General features: G+C 35.7%; 2 protein-coding genes across 4 annotated transcripts; one reads left to right on the top strand and one right to left on the bottom strand.

The window, feature by feature from the left end:
• LOC109225492 (cytochrome P450 CYP73A100-like) lies at nucleotides 8,697–10,535 on the top strand. Its single transcript, XM_019390171.1, has 2 exons — nucleotides 8,697–9,600; nucleotides 9,696–10,535. Exons 1-2 carry the CDS (start codon nucleotides 8,741–8,743, stop codon nucleotides 10,432–10,434), a joined length of 1,599 nt encoding a protein of 532 aa, XP_019245716.1. The 5' UTR covers nucleotides 8,697–8,740; the 3' UTR covers nucleotides 10,435–10,535.
• LOC109225491 (DExH-box ATP-dependent RNA helicase DExH10-like) lies at nucleotides 10,344–18,871 on the bottom strand. Of its 3 annotated transcripts, none has more exons than XM_019390170.1 (17): nucleotides 17,808–18,871; nucleotides 16,986–17,300; nucleotides 16,775–16,879; nucleotides 16,597–16,665; nucleotides 16,242–16,409; nucleotides 16,091–16,162; nucleotides 15,895–16,011; nucleotides 15,558–15,782; nucleotides 15,313–15,471; nucleotides 14,365–14,454; nucleotides 14,134–14,226; nucleotides 13,213–13,366; nucleotides 12,571–12,719; nucleotides 12,401–12,496; nucleotides 11,222–11,314; nucleotides 10,839–10,982; nucleotides 10,344–10,426 (listed from the first exon to the last, which is right to left on the bottom strand). In XM_019390170.1, exons 1-16 carry the CDS (start codon nucleotides 18,789–18,791, stop codon nucleotides 10,872–10,874), a joined length of 3,000 nt encoding a protein of 999 aa, XP_019245715.1. In that variant the 5' UTR covers nucleotides 18,792–18,871; the 3' UTR covers nucleotides 10,344–10,426; nucleotides 10,839–10,871. The 3 variants fall into 3 exon arrangements, with proteins under 3 accessions (XP_019245715.1, XP_019245714.1, XP_019245713.1); XM_019390169.1 differs by having other exon boundaries at nucleotides 10,351–10,438; XM_019390168.1 differs by lacking the exon at nucleotides 10,344–10,426 and having other exon boundaries at nucleotides 10,621–10,982.

Here is a 20,446-nt window from a genome sequence, read left to right as displayed (position 1 = left end):
GTGTATCCAATCCCTAGTGTTTTTAACCTGGGAAAGTAAATTCCTAACGATGACCAGAAATAGCTAACTGAGTCACACTTCAAGAAAATGTGCTCAATTGTCTCTTCCCCTTTTTGCAAACCGGGCAAATAGGGTCAATGTTTATGCCTATGTGGTGAAGATACTGACGAGTAGGGAGCCTATTGTGGAGGCACTTCCACATGAGAAACTTAGTTTTGTTGGGACATTTTGAACTCCAGACCCAATCAAAAGAACTAGGATTATTTAAGCTATGGTTAAAAAGACTGTNCAATGGAATTTTGAGAAATCCCACTTGTTACCTAGCCGCAGGTCCTTTATACCAAGATTAATAGAGGATAATGGGAGGGGTCCCTCTATGATATTCCTAAGGGTAGTGGCTTTAGGAATCCAGTTGGAATCCCAAATATTCATGGAAGAATTTTGATGAGGGATCCATTTTAGCCCTTTGTTACAAATTTTCCAACCCTTGACAATACTCTTCCAAATGAAAGAAGTGTGTTTATGATTTTTTGAAGTGCCATAGAGAGATGAGAGAGTTTGAGACCAAGGAAGAAGAGGATTGTGAAGGATTCTCCATGATAGACTTGCTAGGGCAACTAGGTTTTTGTCTTTTGCCGCATGGATCCCAATACCTCCATTCTTTTTATCTTTTGTCAATGTATCCCAAGAAAGAAGGTGTAGTTTTTTTTGAGGTGGTCGTGGAGACCCCAATAAATCTTTTTTTGAATTTTGTCAATGCTTTTTTAGATCTTGATAGGCAAGAAATTATATTGCATGACATGATTTGGTATACTATTAAGAGAAGCATTTGCTAAGATGGTCCGGCCAGCCATATTAATGAATTTGGACTTCTACGAGGACAATTTAGTATTCATTTTGTCAATGATGAATTGGTAGTCGGAGGGCCTAGGTTTTGTGTTTGTTATAGGAAACCCTAGGTATTTACCAAAAGAATTGCTACATTTTATGTCGAAAAAATTGGATAGCTCCTTTTTGGTACTAGTTGGACAATTTTTTGAAACAATAATTTTGGACTTATCTTTATTGATCTTTTAGCCTGATAGGGTGCAGAAAGACTCTAGGCAACTAAGACGAACTCCAAAGTATCAATTATGGTTGTTACCTATTGTATTTTATTATTCTTTAAATACAATAATATTTTTGATTGTTATTTAAATTTTATTATATTATATCGTTAAATCCGTTGTTATAAAACGATGAAAAGCATCACTTTATCTAACCACGAATTTGGTGTGGTGTCATCATTACCTTACTTTTTTTCTTTCTTTCTTGCCCTTCCGTATTATAAAATAATTATATTTTATCCTTTACCCTACTTTTTTATATATTAATTCTACTATGTTCCTATTATTTTTTAGTAATATTGCAAGTTTACTCTTCATATTGTTGGTGTTTGGCATCATGAAATGACGGCAAACGATATAATTTATTCAAATATTGTACATCAAACAATACAATACGATTTATGATGAAACGACATGTAACAATTATCCAAACAAGCCGGAAAAAAAAAGGGGTGGTAAGGCAACTATCTTGAAATTAGAATACAAGAGGTTCGGCCCCATCTACTTTGTGAACCCAAAGAATTGAACTATTAAAAAGAAGAATTAACCAAATAGTATTTTATCCAACCGATTAAATTAAAAATACTTAAAAAATTTATAATATATGTATAATTCATATATAATATAGGAGTATATTTAACCATATAAAATTAGTGTATAAATTATGTATATCGTGTAAAAAAAATAAACAGTAAATCTAGCTGATTATTTGTGTAAAGATCCCTAAAAATAAGTTTGAAATTCTCATAAGAAACCTATCATATATTAAATATATGAATCTCACACCACTTCCCATATAGTCACTTTTCTTATTTTTTGGAGATAGCAAATTTGAAATGCCAATGAATGTACTTAAATATAAGTATCAATTTTGCTGTGTTTTAGTTAAGGGTATTTTGGTCTAAAATTTCACATTAAAAAGTAATTATATTTCAATGACATCTCAAAAGACGATTAAATATTAAAAAGTTGCTCAGTAAATGATCATTCCACGCCATTTTTACATTATTTGGTCCATCTTTGATAGTACCAAAATGAGGAAATGATCTCATACTATTACTTATAATTTGAATAGAAGAAAATAACTCTATAAAGATCTAATGTGATTTATGTACTGATTTATCTGTTAATAATTTCTCATATAAAATACTATATAACTAACATAACGTTTATATTGAACCACAAAATCAAATCATATCTCCAGCACAAGGAGAGTTTGCACGAATCTATACTCCCCACACCAAAATGTTCAGATAATAGATAAGAGCAAAAAAGAAAATATAATTACCCAATATTACTTTTTCTGAATAATTCGATATAAAAAAAGTTGTATTACAAAGAGTCAATATCAATCTCACATATTTTTGTGAATGTATAGTATGAATGAACCGAATTAGGCAAGTAGATACGTTGTAATACTTAGAAAGTGGTTTTAAAATTCAACTAATAACCAAAAGGAATGGTTTTTAATAATCATGGAACTTGACCAAAGAAAAGAAAGGCCAATTCTCTTATTTCGATTTAAGTTGTATACACTGATAATAAAAATGGATTTTATGCTATCAACTAATTTTAACTTATGATTGCATGTTAGTCGTCATTTTAACATGTTATCTAATAACGTTTAAAGTCACTTGATTATATAAATATTGTTTCACCATCAGTACATAGAATTTGTTGGTTATCTGTGTTCAAAATCAGAAAATCAGAGAAGCAGAGAAACATTAGTTTAATAAATAAAACAGAAAAAATAATTCTGAGCCCACAAGTTGCTTGTATGTCCTTAAGGAATTTAATCCCCTCACTGTTGCCCAAAGTTTTGGATTAATTCCTACCAGGATAGAACGGAATAACTATTCTGCAATACTGGCAATCGAAATTACAGAATTTCAGCGAACTCAACAGACGGAGCAAATCACACTTGACACTTATATTTATTTGAAAATAATGCAACAAAATAGAAAAGAGGAGAGAAATTTTCAAATTTTTCTCTATCTTAAAAATGAGGTCAAGCCTCTAAATTTATAGACAAAGGAAGGGTGAGATGGAGAGGTGCAATCCAAAAGGTGCCTCTTCCATTTCCCATTCACACCCTTTAAAGAAAAACGCAACAATCCCCCACATGAATGGGGAATGGGCATATGTGTAAAAACATGCATGAAAATACAGTGTGATTCGCAAGTAAGGATTAATCGCATCTGGATAAGTAGGTTTCTCTTTGAACTTTCCGTAGTGAACTTATGTCGGATATACTCGGTCAATCGGTAGAATTGATATCTTTGAACCGTCGAGCTTTGGTGTATACCTAGACAACTATAAGTCACACAATCAACTCTTAACCGTCTTTGGTTCTTATTGTTGTGTTCGTTTCAGCCATGAACACCACCTGGTTCATAAGTGCGTAGAAAACTGGCCTTACAGAATTCTCCTTAAAGCGGCTTATACTTCACACTTACATAGGTGATTCCTAAACGTGTTTATCCCGTAGATACACTATTTGATATACCCTGTATCAAACTTAGAAACCATTAAAAAGTCTTAACTCTTTATCCTTGGTTCTGAACATTGTCTCATCACGAGAATGGACCAAAAAGAAATTTTATTTGACAATGTTGAACCGTCATTAGTGACTTTGTTTGAGCTCCTTGAACCAAGATCTTGGGATCTCCAGTCTTCTAGGTAGAGTTACCGCCACAATGACTTGTCCTCGGCCATAGTCACATTCCCCTCGATGATCTTTCAACTACCTCTCTGGTTAGGCCTTTCATAAGTGGATCCAACACATTATCGCTTGACTTTACATAGTCAATTATGATAATACCCCTAGAGAGTAGTTGCCTAACGGTTCTATGTCTTCGCATATATGACAAAATTTTCCGTTATACATAACGCTCCCAGCCCTTCCTATTGTCGTTTGACTATCACAATGTATACATATAGGTGCCAAAGATTTGGGCCAAAATAGAATATCTTCCAAGAAATTTCGGAGCCATTCAGCTTCTTCACCGGCCTTCTCTAATGCTATAAATTCAACCTCCACTGTAGAGCGGTCAATGTATATTTGTTTGAACGATTTCCAAGACATCGCTCCTCCACCGACTGTTTAGAATCGGTTGAACCGGTGATCTAATTTGCATCACTATACCTCTCTATTATCGAAAGATACTTATTTTAGTGCAAAGCATAATTTGGAGTATACTTCAAATACTTCAAAACTCGTTTCATTGTCATGAAAGTTCAATGTAAACTTTCTTATGTTGTAGACTAATACGTCTCGACTTTCGATTTCATATTTGATTATTGACTACACTTAACGTCGCAATAATATATTAGAACAATAACAGGAAGGATTGGCATCAGTTGTATCCACAACCTTTTAATATATATAACACATTTTGCAATCACTCCGCCATTTTTAGTATTTATAAGCTATTTATTCATACGTCCATATGATATGCAAATTATAGCACCTTCATTTATGAAACAAATCCAACTTTCAATGGATTTTGGTCATGTTCATCGGTTGGTTCACCTCATTATAGACCAACGTATTAGTACGTTCATTTATGAACAATCATATTTATACAAGACATACATACACACTTTTCATGAAAAGTCACAGCCTTCCAGGTTACACCCTTTCATAAAAGAGCTAAACATTATAAATGTTCAAGAAAGAACAAATCATTTCTGGAAAGACACGTAAACAACTTTCGAATTTATAGTTTCATCACTAGTCATCACTAAGACTGAACAAGTAATGAATTCACCGACTACCATATCAATATCCCTAAGGATTCGTGGGGTTCGAAGAATCATATCATCTAATTCTTCTAGATAATATATACATCACGTCTTAACATTAGCTTTTATTATGCATAAGCTAAATGCCCCCACATTTCACATGTTTCATGTGCCTTTACTATCAATTTATAATCCATATATAAACAAATAATGACTACATAATTTAGAGTATTCTTAATGTCAATACACTAGTTTGAAACCATTTGACAACATTTTCTAGTCAACTTTCACATGCCATTGTTTGGGTGCTTATTTTAGTCCGTAAAGTGACTTAACAAGTCAACACACCTTCTTTCTTTTCCAGGAATCACGAACCCTTCAGGTTGTTCCATATAAATTTTTTCCTCCAAATCTCCATTTAAGAAGGTTGTCTCTACGTCCATCTGATAGATTTCAAGGTCATACACGGCGACTAACGCTATTAATATCCGAATAGATGTAATCCTCGTTACCGGCGAGTATATATCAATACTCAAGACCTTCTCGTTTTCTAAACTTTTTGACAACTAATCTTGCCTTACATTTTTCAATAGTGCCATCTCTTGAAAATCCATTTGGAAACCAATGGTTCGTTCCCTAGAGTAAGATCAATTACCTCCCAAGTATAGTTACTTAATATGGATTCTGTCTCACTATTGAACGCTTCTTTCCGAGGAAGACATAACTTCTTCCAAAGTTTGAAGCTCGTTTTCTGACAAGAATGTCAGAAAATCTGATCTATTGGAAGTAGTTGTCTTTTGACATTTACTACGTCTTGGATTCACCTCATTAGGTGTACTTTCCTTTTCTTCTTCCCAAGGCCGCTTAGATATTTTACTAGACGAATCACATTCCTTTTTATACGGATAAATATTCTCAAAGAATTCAACATTATTTGATTTGATTACTGTATTAATAAGAATTCGGGATTTTCTGATTTATGAACCAGAAAATGATATGCCTTACTATTTGTTGCATATCCTATGAAAACGCAATCAATAACGTCCGGTCCGATCTTTACCCTTTGGGTTTAGGAACTTGCACTTTAGCTAAGTACCCCCACACTTTAAAATATTTAAGGTGGGCTTCCTTCCATTCCATTTTTCATATAGAATGGATTGTATCTTGCTATGGGGAACGCGAATGAGTATTTAGTTAGCTGTAAGCATAGCTTCCCCTCACAAATTTTGGGTAAACCAGAACTTATCAACTAGGCATTCATCGTCTCATTTGACGTTCTATTCTTTCTTTCCGCAATTTCATTAGATTGCGGTGCCTAAGGGGCGGTCGTTTGGTGAATAATTTCATATTCCAAAAATATTTCTTCAAAAAGAGATTCGTATTCACCACCCCTATTACTATGTAGAGCCAACCACATGAACTCTTGTATGTATCACGACAGAGCCAGAATAAATGGTGAAATTTTTAATCTTCAAACCAATCTGACACAATCAAAATCAATAAGGTGAAGTTTTTTAATCTTCCAACCGAGTAATATGTGACACAATCAAATTTAATAAACGGTGAAGTTTTTAATCTTCAAACCGAATAATAAATTGGAGTAGAAAATCACTAAGATTTTAATCTTCAAAACGAGTATAAAGTCACTTTGACTTTAATTTCTGACAAATGAGTAGAAAGTCACGAAGACTTTAATCTCAACAAACGAGTAAAAAATCACGCAGATTTTGATCTCGAAGCAAGAGTAGAAAATCACGAAGATTTTATTCTCCATAACGGGTATAGAAAATCATGAGAATTTTAATTTTTCTCTAAAACAGAGGTAGAAAATCACAAGTATTTTGATTTTCTTTTCAAATGGCTTTCCAACTAAACCATTATAACCCCTAAAAATTTCAACAGTTTGATATATTTTCTTATCAAACAAACATATGTAATATCTTTACATATATTATATTCATGGTTTCAAAACTATTTTCAAGTATTTAGTGTAAGCCTAATTTATACTTACAACCTTGAAAATAATCTTTCAAAATCATCACAAAGTTAGTCATCTACTAACATTTATTTCAAGTAAATTTCATCAATTGAAATATTACCAGACCACAAAGGTTAGAAATTCATAAATACATAAACAATAAGTAGAGTAGAAAAAGTAGAACCAGGATTTGATACTACTTCCTTCTTATCGTTGCATTGGAATCGATTTGTCTTCCATCACAGTTTGTCAATTCCTTTCCAAGGAGAATTGATGGATTCTCTATTTCATCTTTCATGTTTAAGCCGTCGTTATGGACGTCATGATAATTTACATCTATTTTCTTTGAGAACCCATTATTTGCGACGTCAGTAATGGGATGGTGCATTGATACACCTGCGAGGAAGACATGGTATACAACATGCCATTCAACTTTATAAAATTCATGATTTAAAAAATCTGAAACTTATCTTAGACTGATTTTCCTGGATGAATTCCCTTCTTTGAGTGAAATATTTTCCACGAAAATTGCACCATGTAAACCATGGGTTTATTTCTCTTTCACTGTAACTGATAAGTAAAATCATAGATAAGGCTAAATGGAAGTGATGTTCAAGCACCGTTTCCAACTTATTGTCTGAACATGACATTAGTAGTTGCGATATGACATGGACAACTCTTTCACTTTAATATGTACTCTATACAGAGAAGAGTAGATAAATTTTGTAACTGTTCATGTCAAACGGCTTTAATTCAATCATTATACAAACAAAAATAGAGACAGAGAAGCAGCCTTTGGTACAAGTGATCCACAAACCATATGCATGCATTCTTTAGTAAAAAGAACCAAAAAGAAAACTAGATGCAATTTAATTTACTCATCCTGATGCAAATCGATCAAGTAGATTGCATTCCATGACTTGCATTAGACACGTCGTTTCATCATCATCATCATTGACTAGATTTTACAACATCAATTAAACTACATGCAGAATTAGCCAAGGATCATTCGACAGTGTTCGCTTGTTCGTTTATCTCTCCGGCAAACAATCAACCACAATTTTCTCATGAAGCCGTTAGAAACAAAACTAACAAAATAAATTCCTTAAGATTGTTGGTTATCTGTGTTCGAAATCAGAAAATCAGAGAAGCAGAGAAACATTAGTTTAATAAACAAAACAGAAAAAATAATTCCGAGCCCACAAGTTGCTTGTGTGTCCTTAAGGAATTTAATCCCCTCACTGTTGCCCAAGGTTTTGGATTAATTCCTCCCAGGATAGAACGGAATAACTATTCTGCAATACTGGCAATCGAAATTACAGAATTTCAGCGAACTCAACAGACGGAGCAAATCACACTTGACACTTATATATTTATTTGAAAATAATGCAACAAAATAGAAAAGAGGGGAGATTCTGATTTTTCTCTATCTTAAAAATGAGGCCAAGCCTCTAAATTTATAGACAAAGGAATGGTGAGATGGAGAAGTACAATCCAAAAGGTGCCTCTTCCATTTCCCATTCACACCCTTTAAAGAAAAACGCAATAGAACTTAATTAGACTCTTCTTGTTATAGTGGCGGCGACCGTCTTGAACTGTGGAAAACCTTAAAATGAAATTAGTTTAAGACAAATTGGATTCTTTCACTTTTTATTGCATAGATTACATAGAATGAATGTTTAAATGTAGGTAAATTTGCTTTACCAACCACCATCTTTGACCTAATTGATAAACTTACATTCTCCTACCTAGATTTTTGACGTGCCCATGGATTGTAGCCAAAACCATTGGACACCAACTTTGCTACCCCTCCCCCCACCCCCACTCATGTTATTACTCATATATACGTCCCTTCTCATCCCAATCACTTGTGCTCATTTTTCTTAATATTCACCTTTAGCTAATTAAAAACATGGCCAAACTTCTCAACAACACCATCTTTTGCATTTTCTTTACAATTGCATTTCTTTCATTGGCCAAGTTACTATCCTTCTACCTATCTATACCTTTCCCTCTTAAGTACATTTCACTTATCCCTTTACTTCCCCTAATAATCAACTTCCTCTATGTTAAGCCCCAAAACAACCTCCCACCTGGTCCAACAGCAGTCCCAATTTTTGGTAATTGGCTTCAAGTTGGCAGTGACTTGAACCATCAACTCCTTGCCACCATGTCACAAACCTATGGTCCTATATTTTTACTAAAACTCGGTTCGAAAAACCTAGCCGTGGTATCGAACCCGGAGCTAGCTAACCAAGTTCTACACACACAAGGGGTCGAGTTTGGGTCACGTCCATGTAACGTTGTCTTCGATATATTTACTGGTAATGGACAAGACATGGTGTTCACCATTTACGGCGAGCATTGGCGAAAAATGAGGCGTATTATGACACTTCCATTTTTCACTAACAAAGTGGTGCACCAATATAGTGATATGTGGGAGAATGAGATGGACTTAGTTGTTAATGACTTGAAGAATGAAAAAGTGAAATATGAGGGAATTGTGATTAGGAAACGATTGCAGCTGATGCTGTATAACATTATGTATCGAATGATGTTTGATGCAAAGTTTGAGTCCCAAAATGATCCTTTGTTCATTGAGGCAACAAAGTTTAATTCAGAGAGAAGCAGATTAGCTCAGAGCTTTGACTACAATTATGGTGATTTTATCCCTTTGCTTAGACCATTCTTGAGAGGGTACCTTAACAAGTGCAAAGACTTACAAACAAGGAGACTTGCATTTTTCAACAATTATTTTGTAGAGAAAAGAAGGTAATCCATTTTTTCCCTAATAATTATGCTTTATTTTAATTATTGCAGTAGTGACTATTCATGTTAACAATTTCTTCAAATATTTTTGAGAACAGGAAAATAATGGCTGAAAATGGAGAAAAGCACAAGATATGTTGTGCTATTGATCACATAATAGATGCTGAAATGAAAGGAGAAATAAGTGAGCAAAATGTACTCTATATTGTGGAGAATATCAATGTTGCAGCAATTGAAACAACTCTATGGTCTATGGAATGGGCCATAGCTGAGCTTGTAAATCATCCCATTGTTCAACAGAAGATTAGGGATGAAATCTCAACAGTCCTCAAAGGAAAGTCAGTCACAGAATCAAACCTACATGAGCTGCCTTACTTGCTAGCAACAGTAAATGAAACATTAAGACTCCACACACCAATACCTTTACTTGTACCCCATATGAACCTTGAAGTAGCAAAGCTAGGTGGTTACATTATTCCTAAAGAAACTAAGGTGGTTGTGAATGCGTGGTGGCTGGCAAACAACCCTGCTTGGTGGAAAAACCCAAATGAATTCCGGCCCGAGAGGTTTCTTGAGGAGGATAGCAGCACTGAGGCAGCTGTTGCTGGTGGCAAAGTGGATTTCAGGTACCTGCCATTTGGTATGGGGAGGCGGAGCTGCCCCGGAATCATCCTTGCACTGCCAATTCTGGGGCTTGTCATAGCCAAACTGGTGTCAAATTTTGAAATGCAGGCTCCCCCAGGTGTGGAAAAAGTTGATACAAGTGAGAAAGGAGGGCAGTTTAGCTTGCACATTGCAAAACATTCCACGGTTGTCTTCAAGCCTATTGCTGCATAATATGCTTAAGGCATCCTTGTCTTAATTATATTTGCCTTACCAGAAAGCAAAACTACTATGTTACTCGATAAAGATTTCAATGAATATTACAGTTTTTGTTACCTCTTTGCATCCCCAATATCATTTAGTTAGTTCAAAATAATGGAAGTCTTCACATTCTGTGCCTATCCTACAGCAGCTAAGACATTTGCAGGTGAAATATTTTGCCTTCCAGCATCAAATTATTCATATATGTGTATTACAAAAATGAGACAGCAAATTCATACCACTTAACTACAAAAAGCTATGACTAGGAAAACCCACTTCCGCTACACATATATTATCACTCATAGTTCCTCAAACAGTAGAACGCAATTTGCTAGCTAATCCCCATATTGATAGACGAAATGTACACAAGCACTTACTCTGATGCTAATGAAGCTCCAAAGTACACGCTCCTAGAGGTACAGAGAATTTGCAAACATTATTCCTCGTCGGAGGCTTTCACTGGCTGCACCAAACTTGTTCTCCAAAGCGACATCTCCCACAGCATGTGCAGCAGCTTTCAACTGTAAATCCAAGAGACAAAAATTCCATTATTTGATTCCAAATATATATGGGGAGAACTCATATCTAGAAGTATTATATAATGTTGACATGCTCATGTCAAAGTGTTGATGAAAAAAGATAATCAACTTATTTAGTGGAAGTACTCCTCGATGCACCAAACTAGCTGGTCAAATCCGTGACTTTTAAGGTCGGGTACATTTTTCCACATAAACACAATATAAAAGTATCCTTGAATTACCTGGTTCAAAAATTCATCAAGCCTTCGTGCCAGCCGAATGATGCTACCTTCAAAGATATCGGTCATTTGTATAACCTCCGCGAAAGATGCTCCCTAAGAGAAAGCATAAACACAAATAAGAGAAAATTTAAAGCCTCCGAATTTTCTCTGACTTTTATTGGGGGCAAGGAAAGACCCTGGATCAACTCAATGTGGAAGGAAAAATCCTTTTAATCTTCGTTTCAGTTCATTGTATTTCAGGTGATTTAGGCAATCATTCATTTTTACCCAAAGAACAATCTTGCAAAACTAAAATGATTTCTTGAAGACAGAGCTTGAAATGAACTGAAAAATACTCTTCCATAAAAAAATGAAAAACTAGTTTGACAACAATCAAGTTTCCTCCAACTGGTATTAGTCATAAAAAAGGTAGGCAAAAGCAATCAGCAGTTCCAACTAGAAACTTATGGTTCCAGAATAAAAATAATTGCCCTATAGAGATTAATATTCCTGAATATGTCTCTTGTAGGTAAATCATGATCCTGGAGCTTAACCAAAAAGATGAACATGAGAACACACAGAGTTAGGTGAACACTGTAGGCAGAGGATTTCCAGTAGGCTTGCAAGTACTCCTTCCATCCTAATTTATGTGATGGTGTTGACCGGATATGGAGAAAGAAAGAAAGACTTTTGAAACTTGTGGTCGGAACATGCTATAGATAATTTTGTGGATATAAATCATTCATCAAGGGTAAAATGGAAGCTTAAACTAAATTGTTTCTAAACATAGAAAGGTGTTATTCTAGGACAAACTACAAAGGAAAGGGTGTCATATAGAATGGGACAGAGGGAGTGATAAAGAGCTTCGAAGTTAATGGTTGAAAGGACACACTTTGGTTTTTGGATAGTTTCTCGATTAGCTACACTTTTCACCATCAGTTCCAGAAAACAAAAATTACAGGAGCAATGGTTACAGGAAGATGATGCCCATTAGATGGTAGTTTCTTTGGCTTGAAGCATGGAAGGAAACCTAGTATCAATCATAAGCGCCTTTAGAGTTGACTTGCAGGAAAAAAATTTTAAAAACAAGAATACAAATCTATGATAGTAAAGTAGGACACAAAGATGAACTTCTAGTATCGATCTCTAATTCAAGCATGGAATTGAGAAGCAACACGTGGCAATTGAACCTTTACTCACCTTTGACCAACAATAGATGACATCCATCAAGAATGGTCGTACTGATGCCGCAACATATTCTTCAACGTTTATCTCCAACTTGCATTCACGTTGAATCTGCAAACATAGAGAGTTTTTAGTTGTGCTTCTGACATACAAAGATTGAAGACCAAAACCCTTACTAGACTGACCTCTGCTATTCTTCTTGCATTATCTTGTAGTTGTTGCAATGGTCCAGCAAGCTCAGCTCTTAAATTTATTTGTTCATTTGATTTGTCTCCTGGGATAAAGCAACTTGCCAGCGCCGCAGTTTGATGATGATCAAGATTGTTGAACATACCTAGCAAAACCAAGAATATCCAGAATATCATATATCGATGATTTGTAGCTACTTTTAGCACCATTGTAGGAGTACTATGTATCCAAAGCGTGGAAGTGTCAAACAGAAGATAAGCAGCTTATAAAGGGCCAGATGCCCAAGGAAAGCTAAAGCACCCAGAGTGATTACTGAATCCAGCTACCAAAAGTATTCATGGATAACCTATAGACATACAAGAGACTACTGGACAATAAAAAAGAAAAAAAGGATTAGTTCTTTTTAAATTTAGTTCCAGCGCAGCTATCGTGGTTGTATATAGATAGATCTTTAGATCGCAAAAAGACTAACCCAGGCAGCCGATACCTCGGTTTAATTTGAACTCATTCGCTTTTTTAGCTTAAGAGTGAAAACTGTATTGTCTTTATGCTTTTCCAAATCATACACATTGATCACACCCTAAATCAAGTCCAAAGTAGTTAAATTGCATGCTCATATGGGACAGTAGTCACATTACCATTACACATCAGTTCAGTCACAAGAAGTTCATCCCCAGTGTCTATCAAGCAGGCTGCTCGTCCCTTCAACTGCACAACACCATCAGCATCTATGTGACCCAGCTTCTTCAGGACTTGGGAACGGTTTCTAAGTTCATCCCGAAATTTTTGAAGCTGAAAAATCATCAATTTCATATTAAATAAATAAATTGACAAAATCCAGTAAGTGCTAAAAGGTAATAGCAAACTCCAAGGATCACTATAAGTGAGGTTTTATGTATAAATACCATCTTGAAACTAAAAAGAGTATCATGATAGTATAGAAGAAAACTTGAGAAGAGCAAAAGCAAAAATATGCTACAAAATATTAAATGTTCAGAAGATAACTCCCTAAACCTTTTAGATGAAAAGAGAAAGCCAATCTTGAAGAGAAATGTTAGATCAGAAAGTGACCCTAACAAATTAATATAAGAAAAAAGAAACAAAGAAAAGTTAAAGAAAAAAGACCCGAATAGAGTGGGATGGATATAGAGGACTACAACAACAACCAAAAAAAAACCAGTGAAATCCCACAAGTGGGGTTTGGGGATGGTAGTGTGTACGCAGACCTTAGCCCTACCCTATGAAGGTAAAGAGGGTGTTTCCGAAAGACCCTCGGCTCAAAAACAGTAAAAATGAAGCAATAGAGAAACAATAGATAAGACAATGGAAGCAAATAATACAACGAGTAATAATAGAGCTCCAGAGATATGAAACTACAAGAATAGTACCAATCCTACTGATAATAATGACACACTGTATAAAAACAAGGGGCTAGGAATAGAAAAATACACGACTAGTACTACTACAAGGGGACAGATATAGAGGACTCTTGAAGGAAAAACTAACTAGGCTTGGATGGAGTAGCTGATTGAATGATTCATGACACATCAGAAATTTACCTGTGAATCGCGCATTTTTGACTTGAGTTGTTGAATTTCATGGTTCACTTCTGCCTTTCTCTGGAAACTCTTAAGTTGATGCTCGTCTTGTGACTGCTCCGCGTGTGCAACATCATGTGTAGAAGTAGCGACAATAACTAAACCATCATCAAAAGGATAAAAGCAAATGTTTCTATTTTTCATGCATCCTCAAGACTAAACAGATTATTCAAAACAAACTTCTTCTCGTACCTTGTGCAGTGGGTGAGCAAACAATTTTTTGTCTAGTTCTTCAATCTGGTTCACTATATCAACGAATTCGGGGTCTTCAAAACCCATGTCCTACAATGGTAGAAATCAGGAAAAGCAGCAACAAAATTATCTTGATCAGTATTCAGTAGTTTGAAGTTGAAGAAGTATACTACTCCATTTTTTGTAATGTTCATTTCACAACCAGCAAATGTTCATTACAGCTATACTTGACCCAAACAGAAGAAAATATTATAGCTGGATATGACACTAAACTCATGTGAGATTACAAGAATAACAAATTCAGAATCCTGACCAGCATACGGAAAAAGTACGAATGGTTATTCTCAACATGCTATAGAAAGACAGTAGAATGGTACTTGGCAACAAATGGAGCTATAATACAGAATGGATGACGATAACCTGATAATGATAGTACAATCAGCTGACCAAAGATACATCACCTTTCTTGCTCTTTCTTCCTCTATTTTTTCCCTTTTTTTAAACTGAGAGAATTGTGTATCAGCTATTTTTTTTTAAAAAAGTCCGTAAGGAGATAGCCTAGACTACAATCATATAGGGTACACATCAACCACGACGTGCATATAGCTCCCTTTATTTATTAAGGAACAAGTAAAATACTGCTGGATTACACATGGCTCCAGTTTCCTATAAGTGACACTAATTTCTGATTCGTGACGAAAAGTCCTGGTTGCTAACATGACCGACAATATCTCATGACAGAATTTTCAGGCAACCGGATAAATATATCAGAACAATGAACAAAAAAGACCATCATCCATTAAGATCCCAATCTTCTCTCAGTATTAGGTGTTAAATTTTGGCTTTTACCAACATATGCTTCGTAATAAAAATGGCCTAGTTCCATTTCCATATAAAAAATGGCAAATTTCCAATCCAATGTGGAACCAGCAATAATATAATTCCTACCTTTACAGGGTTAAGCTTTGGGAGGCCTTGAGGAAAACGTTTCTGAAGCTCCTGTACAGCAAGCAGGATGCTTTGCCTTGCTTCCAATGGCCGAAGATCAGCAGGAACAGATATTCTAAGCTTACTGAGTGAAGAAATCAGGGGTAATTGAACAGGAACCTAAAATTTGGCAACATACTCAGGAATAAAGTCATATTCTTATTAAGTTGTAAGCAACGAATGATTACTACAAAATATGTACTCACCACATGCATTTCTCCCTTCTCCCCTGGACGAGGAGGACATGGTTTGGGTTGAGAACCATTTTCACCAGAACCAAGAGAGCAATGAAGTAGGGTATCAACAATATAGCCAGTGCCACGTGAAGCAGAGAGTGCAGCAGGCAAAGAACCTGACGGTGCCGGAGGCTTCTTCACCACATTGACTACAACACCCCAACCCCAATCTTTTCCACCTTCCCATACCTTCACCTGCAATCACCAATGCAATCTACATGCTAAGATGAACCGTCTAGACTAATCAGAGCTCAATCTACTCACAGAAAATGCAGCAGAGAATAGAGATGCTTCTCTCGCCACTTACCAGCCTACCAGGAAGAAGAAAATGGAGAACCCTTTCAGGTCGTGTTATTTCAGCCATAAGTTTTCTTTCACGTTCTGCTATCTCAAGTTTTAGTTTATGATATTCTGCAACCTCAGCCTACAAGTAGACAGAAGCAAGTTCAGGATATACGGCATAAGAATATATATGTAAAATACCAAGACAACAACTTTATTACCTCCCCGGATGCATCAAGCATCGCAGCTTCTTCTTCCAGCTTAGAGACCTTCTTCCCAATGTCAGGTAACGCCTAACAAAAAGACAACCTCACTGTCAGTCATTACATATAACGTAGTCAAAGAGAAAATGGAATTAGACAAAGAGAAAACCTTTTCGTACTGAAACTGGTGAAATGAGTTTTTGATAACATGCTCAGCAGTAAATTGGCCTTGGGCATGACTCATTAAATTCAAAATTGTGTAGTAACTCAGCCTAAATGTGCTGACTAATGGAGCTGGTTTACCCAATACCATATCCTTGAGGCTATTCATCTCCATCTGAAATCAACAAACACTACATAAGCCATCGATCTAACAGCTAAGAAGAATAGAAAAGATGCCTTAGATATACTTAACTACATAGTTTGCATATGCTTAAGTGGCAAACAAAAAACATACATTTCAAGAAGGCAATAATAGTTATAAACAAGATACTCTTCAAGTGAGAATATTACTACCAACTTACCTGCTCTTCAATCATGATAATACAAATACCACGGTCATCTTTGCCACGACGTCCTGCTCTTCCACTCATCTACATGAAAGAGAGGAGAATATGAAGAATCAAGAACCGAAATGCAAATGATATTTAAGTCATATTATATGGGCTTTTATGTCATGTTATATGGGCAATTCTGACTCACCTGAATATACTCACCAGATCCAATGTAACGATGACTATCACCATCCCATTTCTTTACATTGGTAAAAACAACAGTTTTTGCAGGCATGTTTAGCCCCATGGCAAACTATCAAAACATTAGAAGGAAAAACAACAAAGAAGAAAAAATCATTAGGGGTGTTTAACTGCACAAGACAAAAAGACCCACAAAATATTAAAAGAAAAGTCATTACTGTCTCTGTTGCAAAAAGAGCCTTTATAAGTCCTTCTTGGAAGAGAAGTTCCACAAGTTCCTTGATAACAGGAAGCAGGCCAGAATGGTGAACAGCAATTCCACGCTGAAGTAGGGGCAACATCAATTCAATAGCTGGTAAGTTCCTATCTTCCTCGCTCAAGCAATCCATTGCATTACGGAAAACCTCATACACTACTTCCTTCTCCTCTTCGGTATTAAAATCAAGCTTGGGCATAGACATTGCATGTTGTTCACATTCTCTTCTACTAAAACTGAACACAATGACGGGCTGAAACTTCTTTTCCATGGTCATCTAACAGATAAAGAATCAATTGCTTCAGTGATATGAGGCATCAACATTGTTATAGTAAATCATTAAAGCAACTATAAAGGGAAATGCAATACGACACAGTGCCATAAGCGCAAAAGAGCAACAAGGTCCATGGGGCTTGAAGGGAAAAGCGAGAAGTGGAGCGCACTAAAGAAAATTTAAAAATATCATATGTATGAATTTAGTATTATGACAATCAAATTGCAATTAAAATAACTAATTTCAACATCTAACATACAATAATACCGATATCAATCTAACTCCTTGAAATTAACATATAAAGTACTTGGACCATTTTGCACGTCATCATTAGAAGCACAAATTTCTGTGAAGAGCCTAGCTTCACTCATGAAGCAAGCTTAATTTTGTAATAACACTGTTATGGGGGAAAAATCTACATATCATCAAAAAAATTGATAGAAACAAAGAAAAAATTAAAAGAAAAAAATAAGAGAATATCATATCATCTAAAGACCAGACTACACACACCTTGACAATTTTGCAGATATCCGATACACCAGAAGAAGAGCCACCTCTAGCAATTCTACCTCTAACCTTAGCAGCATTTGCAGTACTCTTATTTTCCCCCGATTTCTGTTTTGCAAGACTATCCTGCATCTTAACAAAATTGTCCTCCCTAAACTGCTCGTTCTCATCAACCACAAGATACAATCCAGAACCACCCACAGGGAACATATAATGCTGCAAAGGGGTAGGCCGAAAATCCGTATACACCACATGACAAGGCTGCTTATGAATATTACAAATCCATTCAGCAAACTGAGTAGCATTCGACATTGTAGCCGAAAGAAACACCATCTTAATAGCCGGTGGCAAGAATATAATACTCTCTTCCCAAACTACCCCTCTCTCGCGATCTTTCATGTAATGTATCTCATCAAATATAACCCAAGCTACTTCCTTTAATACCTCAGAACCTCTATAAAGCATACCCCTTAAAATCTCCGTCGTCATCACCAAACAACTTGCATTTGGCGAAATCGTGACGTCACCAGTCATCAAACCAACATCACTAAACTCATGGCTTAATTCCCTATACTTCTGATTGCTCAATGCTTTCAAAGGTGAAGTATAAATAACTCTCTGGTTATCCCTAAATGCCATTGCGATTGCGTACTCGGCGACAGCTGTTTTTCCCGCAGAGGTATGTGCCGATACAAGAACTGATTCTTTACGTTCCAAGCACGCGACGGATACTTCCTGAAATGGGTCGAGCTTGAACGGGTAAGTTTTAGCCATTTCGCCGTTATACGAAGGGTTTGAGAGGGTTCCATGGATTGTTTCGTCGTTGGTTGAAGTGTAATTAGTTGGAACTGCTACCTCGTGGACGCAGGTTCGAGCTAATGTGACTCTCTTTGATGAGGATGAATTTAGCTTCTGGACTGAGTTCACGTCGGAGTTCTCCTCCTCCGGTTGCTTCCTTTTCCCTGCAGTCGGAGAAGAAGACTCCATCTCAGCTTGTTTTAGGGTTTAGGCTTAAACCCCTCTCTGAAGTATAAAATCAATTTTGGCAGCCCGCTCTCCCTGAAAGAAAACAGGTGATGTTTATTTGGGAGAAAATGACAATAATGGTCCGTAAGTTTAGGATAAGTTTAAAATGATTCCTTAAGTATATTCCTGAGCGGTTTTGATTCTCTAAGTTTCAAAATGAGCACGCTTGGTCTTGATCAAGTATAACTTTTAGATTTAACAGGAATTACTTTAAAAAATAATTTAACCAAAACACTAGTAAAGTCTCGTCAAATCTGAAAAATAGCAACATTAAGAATTTCACCAAGCATCAAAAATAATTTTAAAATATCAGAAATTATACCTCGGAAAAATTGCACCAAACTTCAAAAATAAATCAAAAATATCAAAAATTGAAAAGTTACACCTTGAAATGTGAATTCATATTAAATCTCTTTATTTCTCATAATTTTTGTTAAATATAGCAATCAGAACATTTTAAATATTTGATGTAGACCAAAAATATTACGTTTGGCATAGGATTAAAACTACTCAAAGTTATATTTAAGTGATCATTTGGAACCTACCACCAAATATAAGGGATCATTTGGTCAAGAACTCTTTTAACTTGAAATTTAGAATGGTTTGGCTTATAGTTATTTATTTTGTCACTTTCTCTGTATTGGAGTCCCAATGCTACATTTTGATTGTTTGCCTAAATATTAAATTTACCATCGTGTATATATTTTTTGGGCCCACTTATAAAATTACTTGATTGGGATTGCAATCATTCTCTCTTGATTCGTCGCGGGTAGTTTGATTTAGAAGAAACTCATACAAAAAAATCCTTCATACAAATTTTAATTTTTGTTGGCCAATAAAGATAAAAGGTATCACTGGGTAGACAAATGGCAACTCAACACATAATCTAGCATATCTTCCTCTCAAGGTGGCAGAGTGTAAAGCCCCAAAAATTTTCCAGTATGATTAAGCATAATTCAAGCTTAAGAAAATAATTAGTAAGACCTCGAAGTACGTAAGGACCCATACGAGGGTAGTGGGGCCATTGGGATACTTGAGCATAAGGTCATAAGTGTTGGAGGTCCTAGGTTGAGTGGCTAAATGTATGACTTTGATGGTTTAGCAAATAAAGGAGGCGTAGCTAGGATGTGTAGCTACGCTCGCATGCGTAACCAAAACCAGGAAGAAGAGAAGAGGAAAAGGAGAAGCTTTAGTTGTGTGTAGCTAGGGTGCGTAGCTACACTGGCATGTGTAGCTGAAACCAGAGGGGAAAAAGAGAGGAGCTTCAGGCGCGTAGCTACGCACAGCTCCTACGCACCTCATTTTCTTTAAATAGAAAGGAGGCGGGGAGAGAGAATTTAAGCAAGGTTTTTGAAGCTTTGATATTTTAGAGAGAGAAAGGGTCAACCCCCATGTGTAATACTCTTCAAGGTATGAATTTTTTGGTACATCTATGAAGTTATAATATCACTATATATTAGAACTAATACATATATGGATCCAATCCATAGGAATTCACTTGAATCTTGAAGAATCACCAAGAACACCAAACAAGGGATTTTCTAAGGTTTCCTTCGAAAGGTAAATTCTTTTACTCCAATCTCATTTATGAGATATAAATGAGTGTATATATGATA

The sequence above is a fragment of the Nicotiana attenuata genome, chromosome 5, assembly GCF_001879085.1.
Source record: "Nicotiana attenuata strain UT chromosome 5, NIATTr2, whole genome shotgun sequence".
In the NCBI taxonomy this organism is placed as follows: Eukaryota; Viridiplantae; Streptophyta; class Magnoliopsida; order Solanales; family Solanaceae; genus Nicotiana; species Nicotiana attenuata.
Note: the sequence above shows the minus strand (reverse complement) of the source record. Positions and strands in the feature narration are given on the sequence as shown.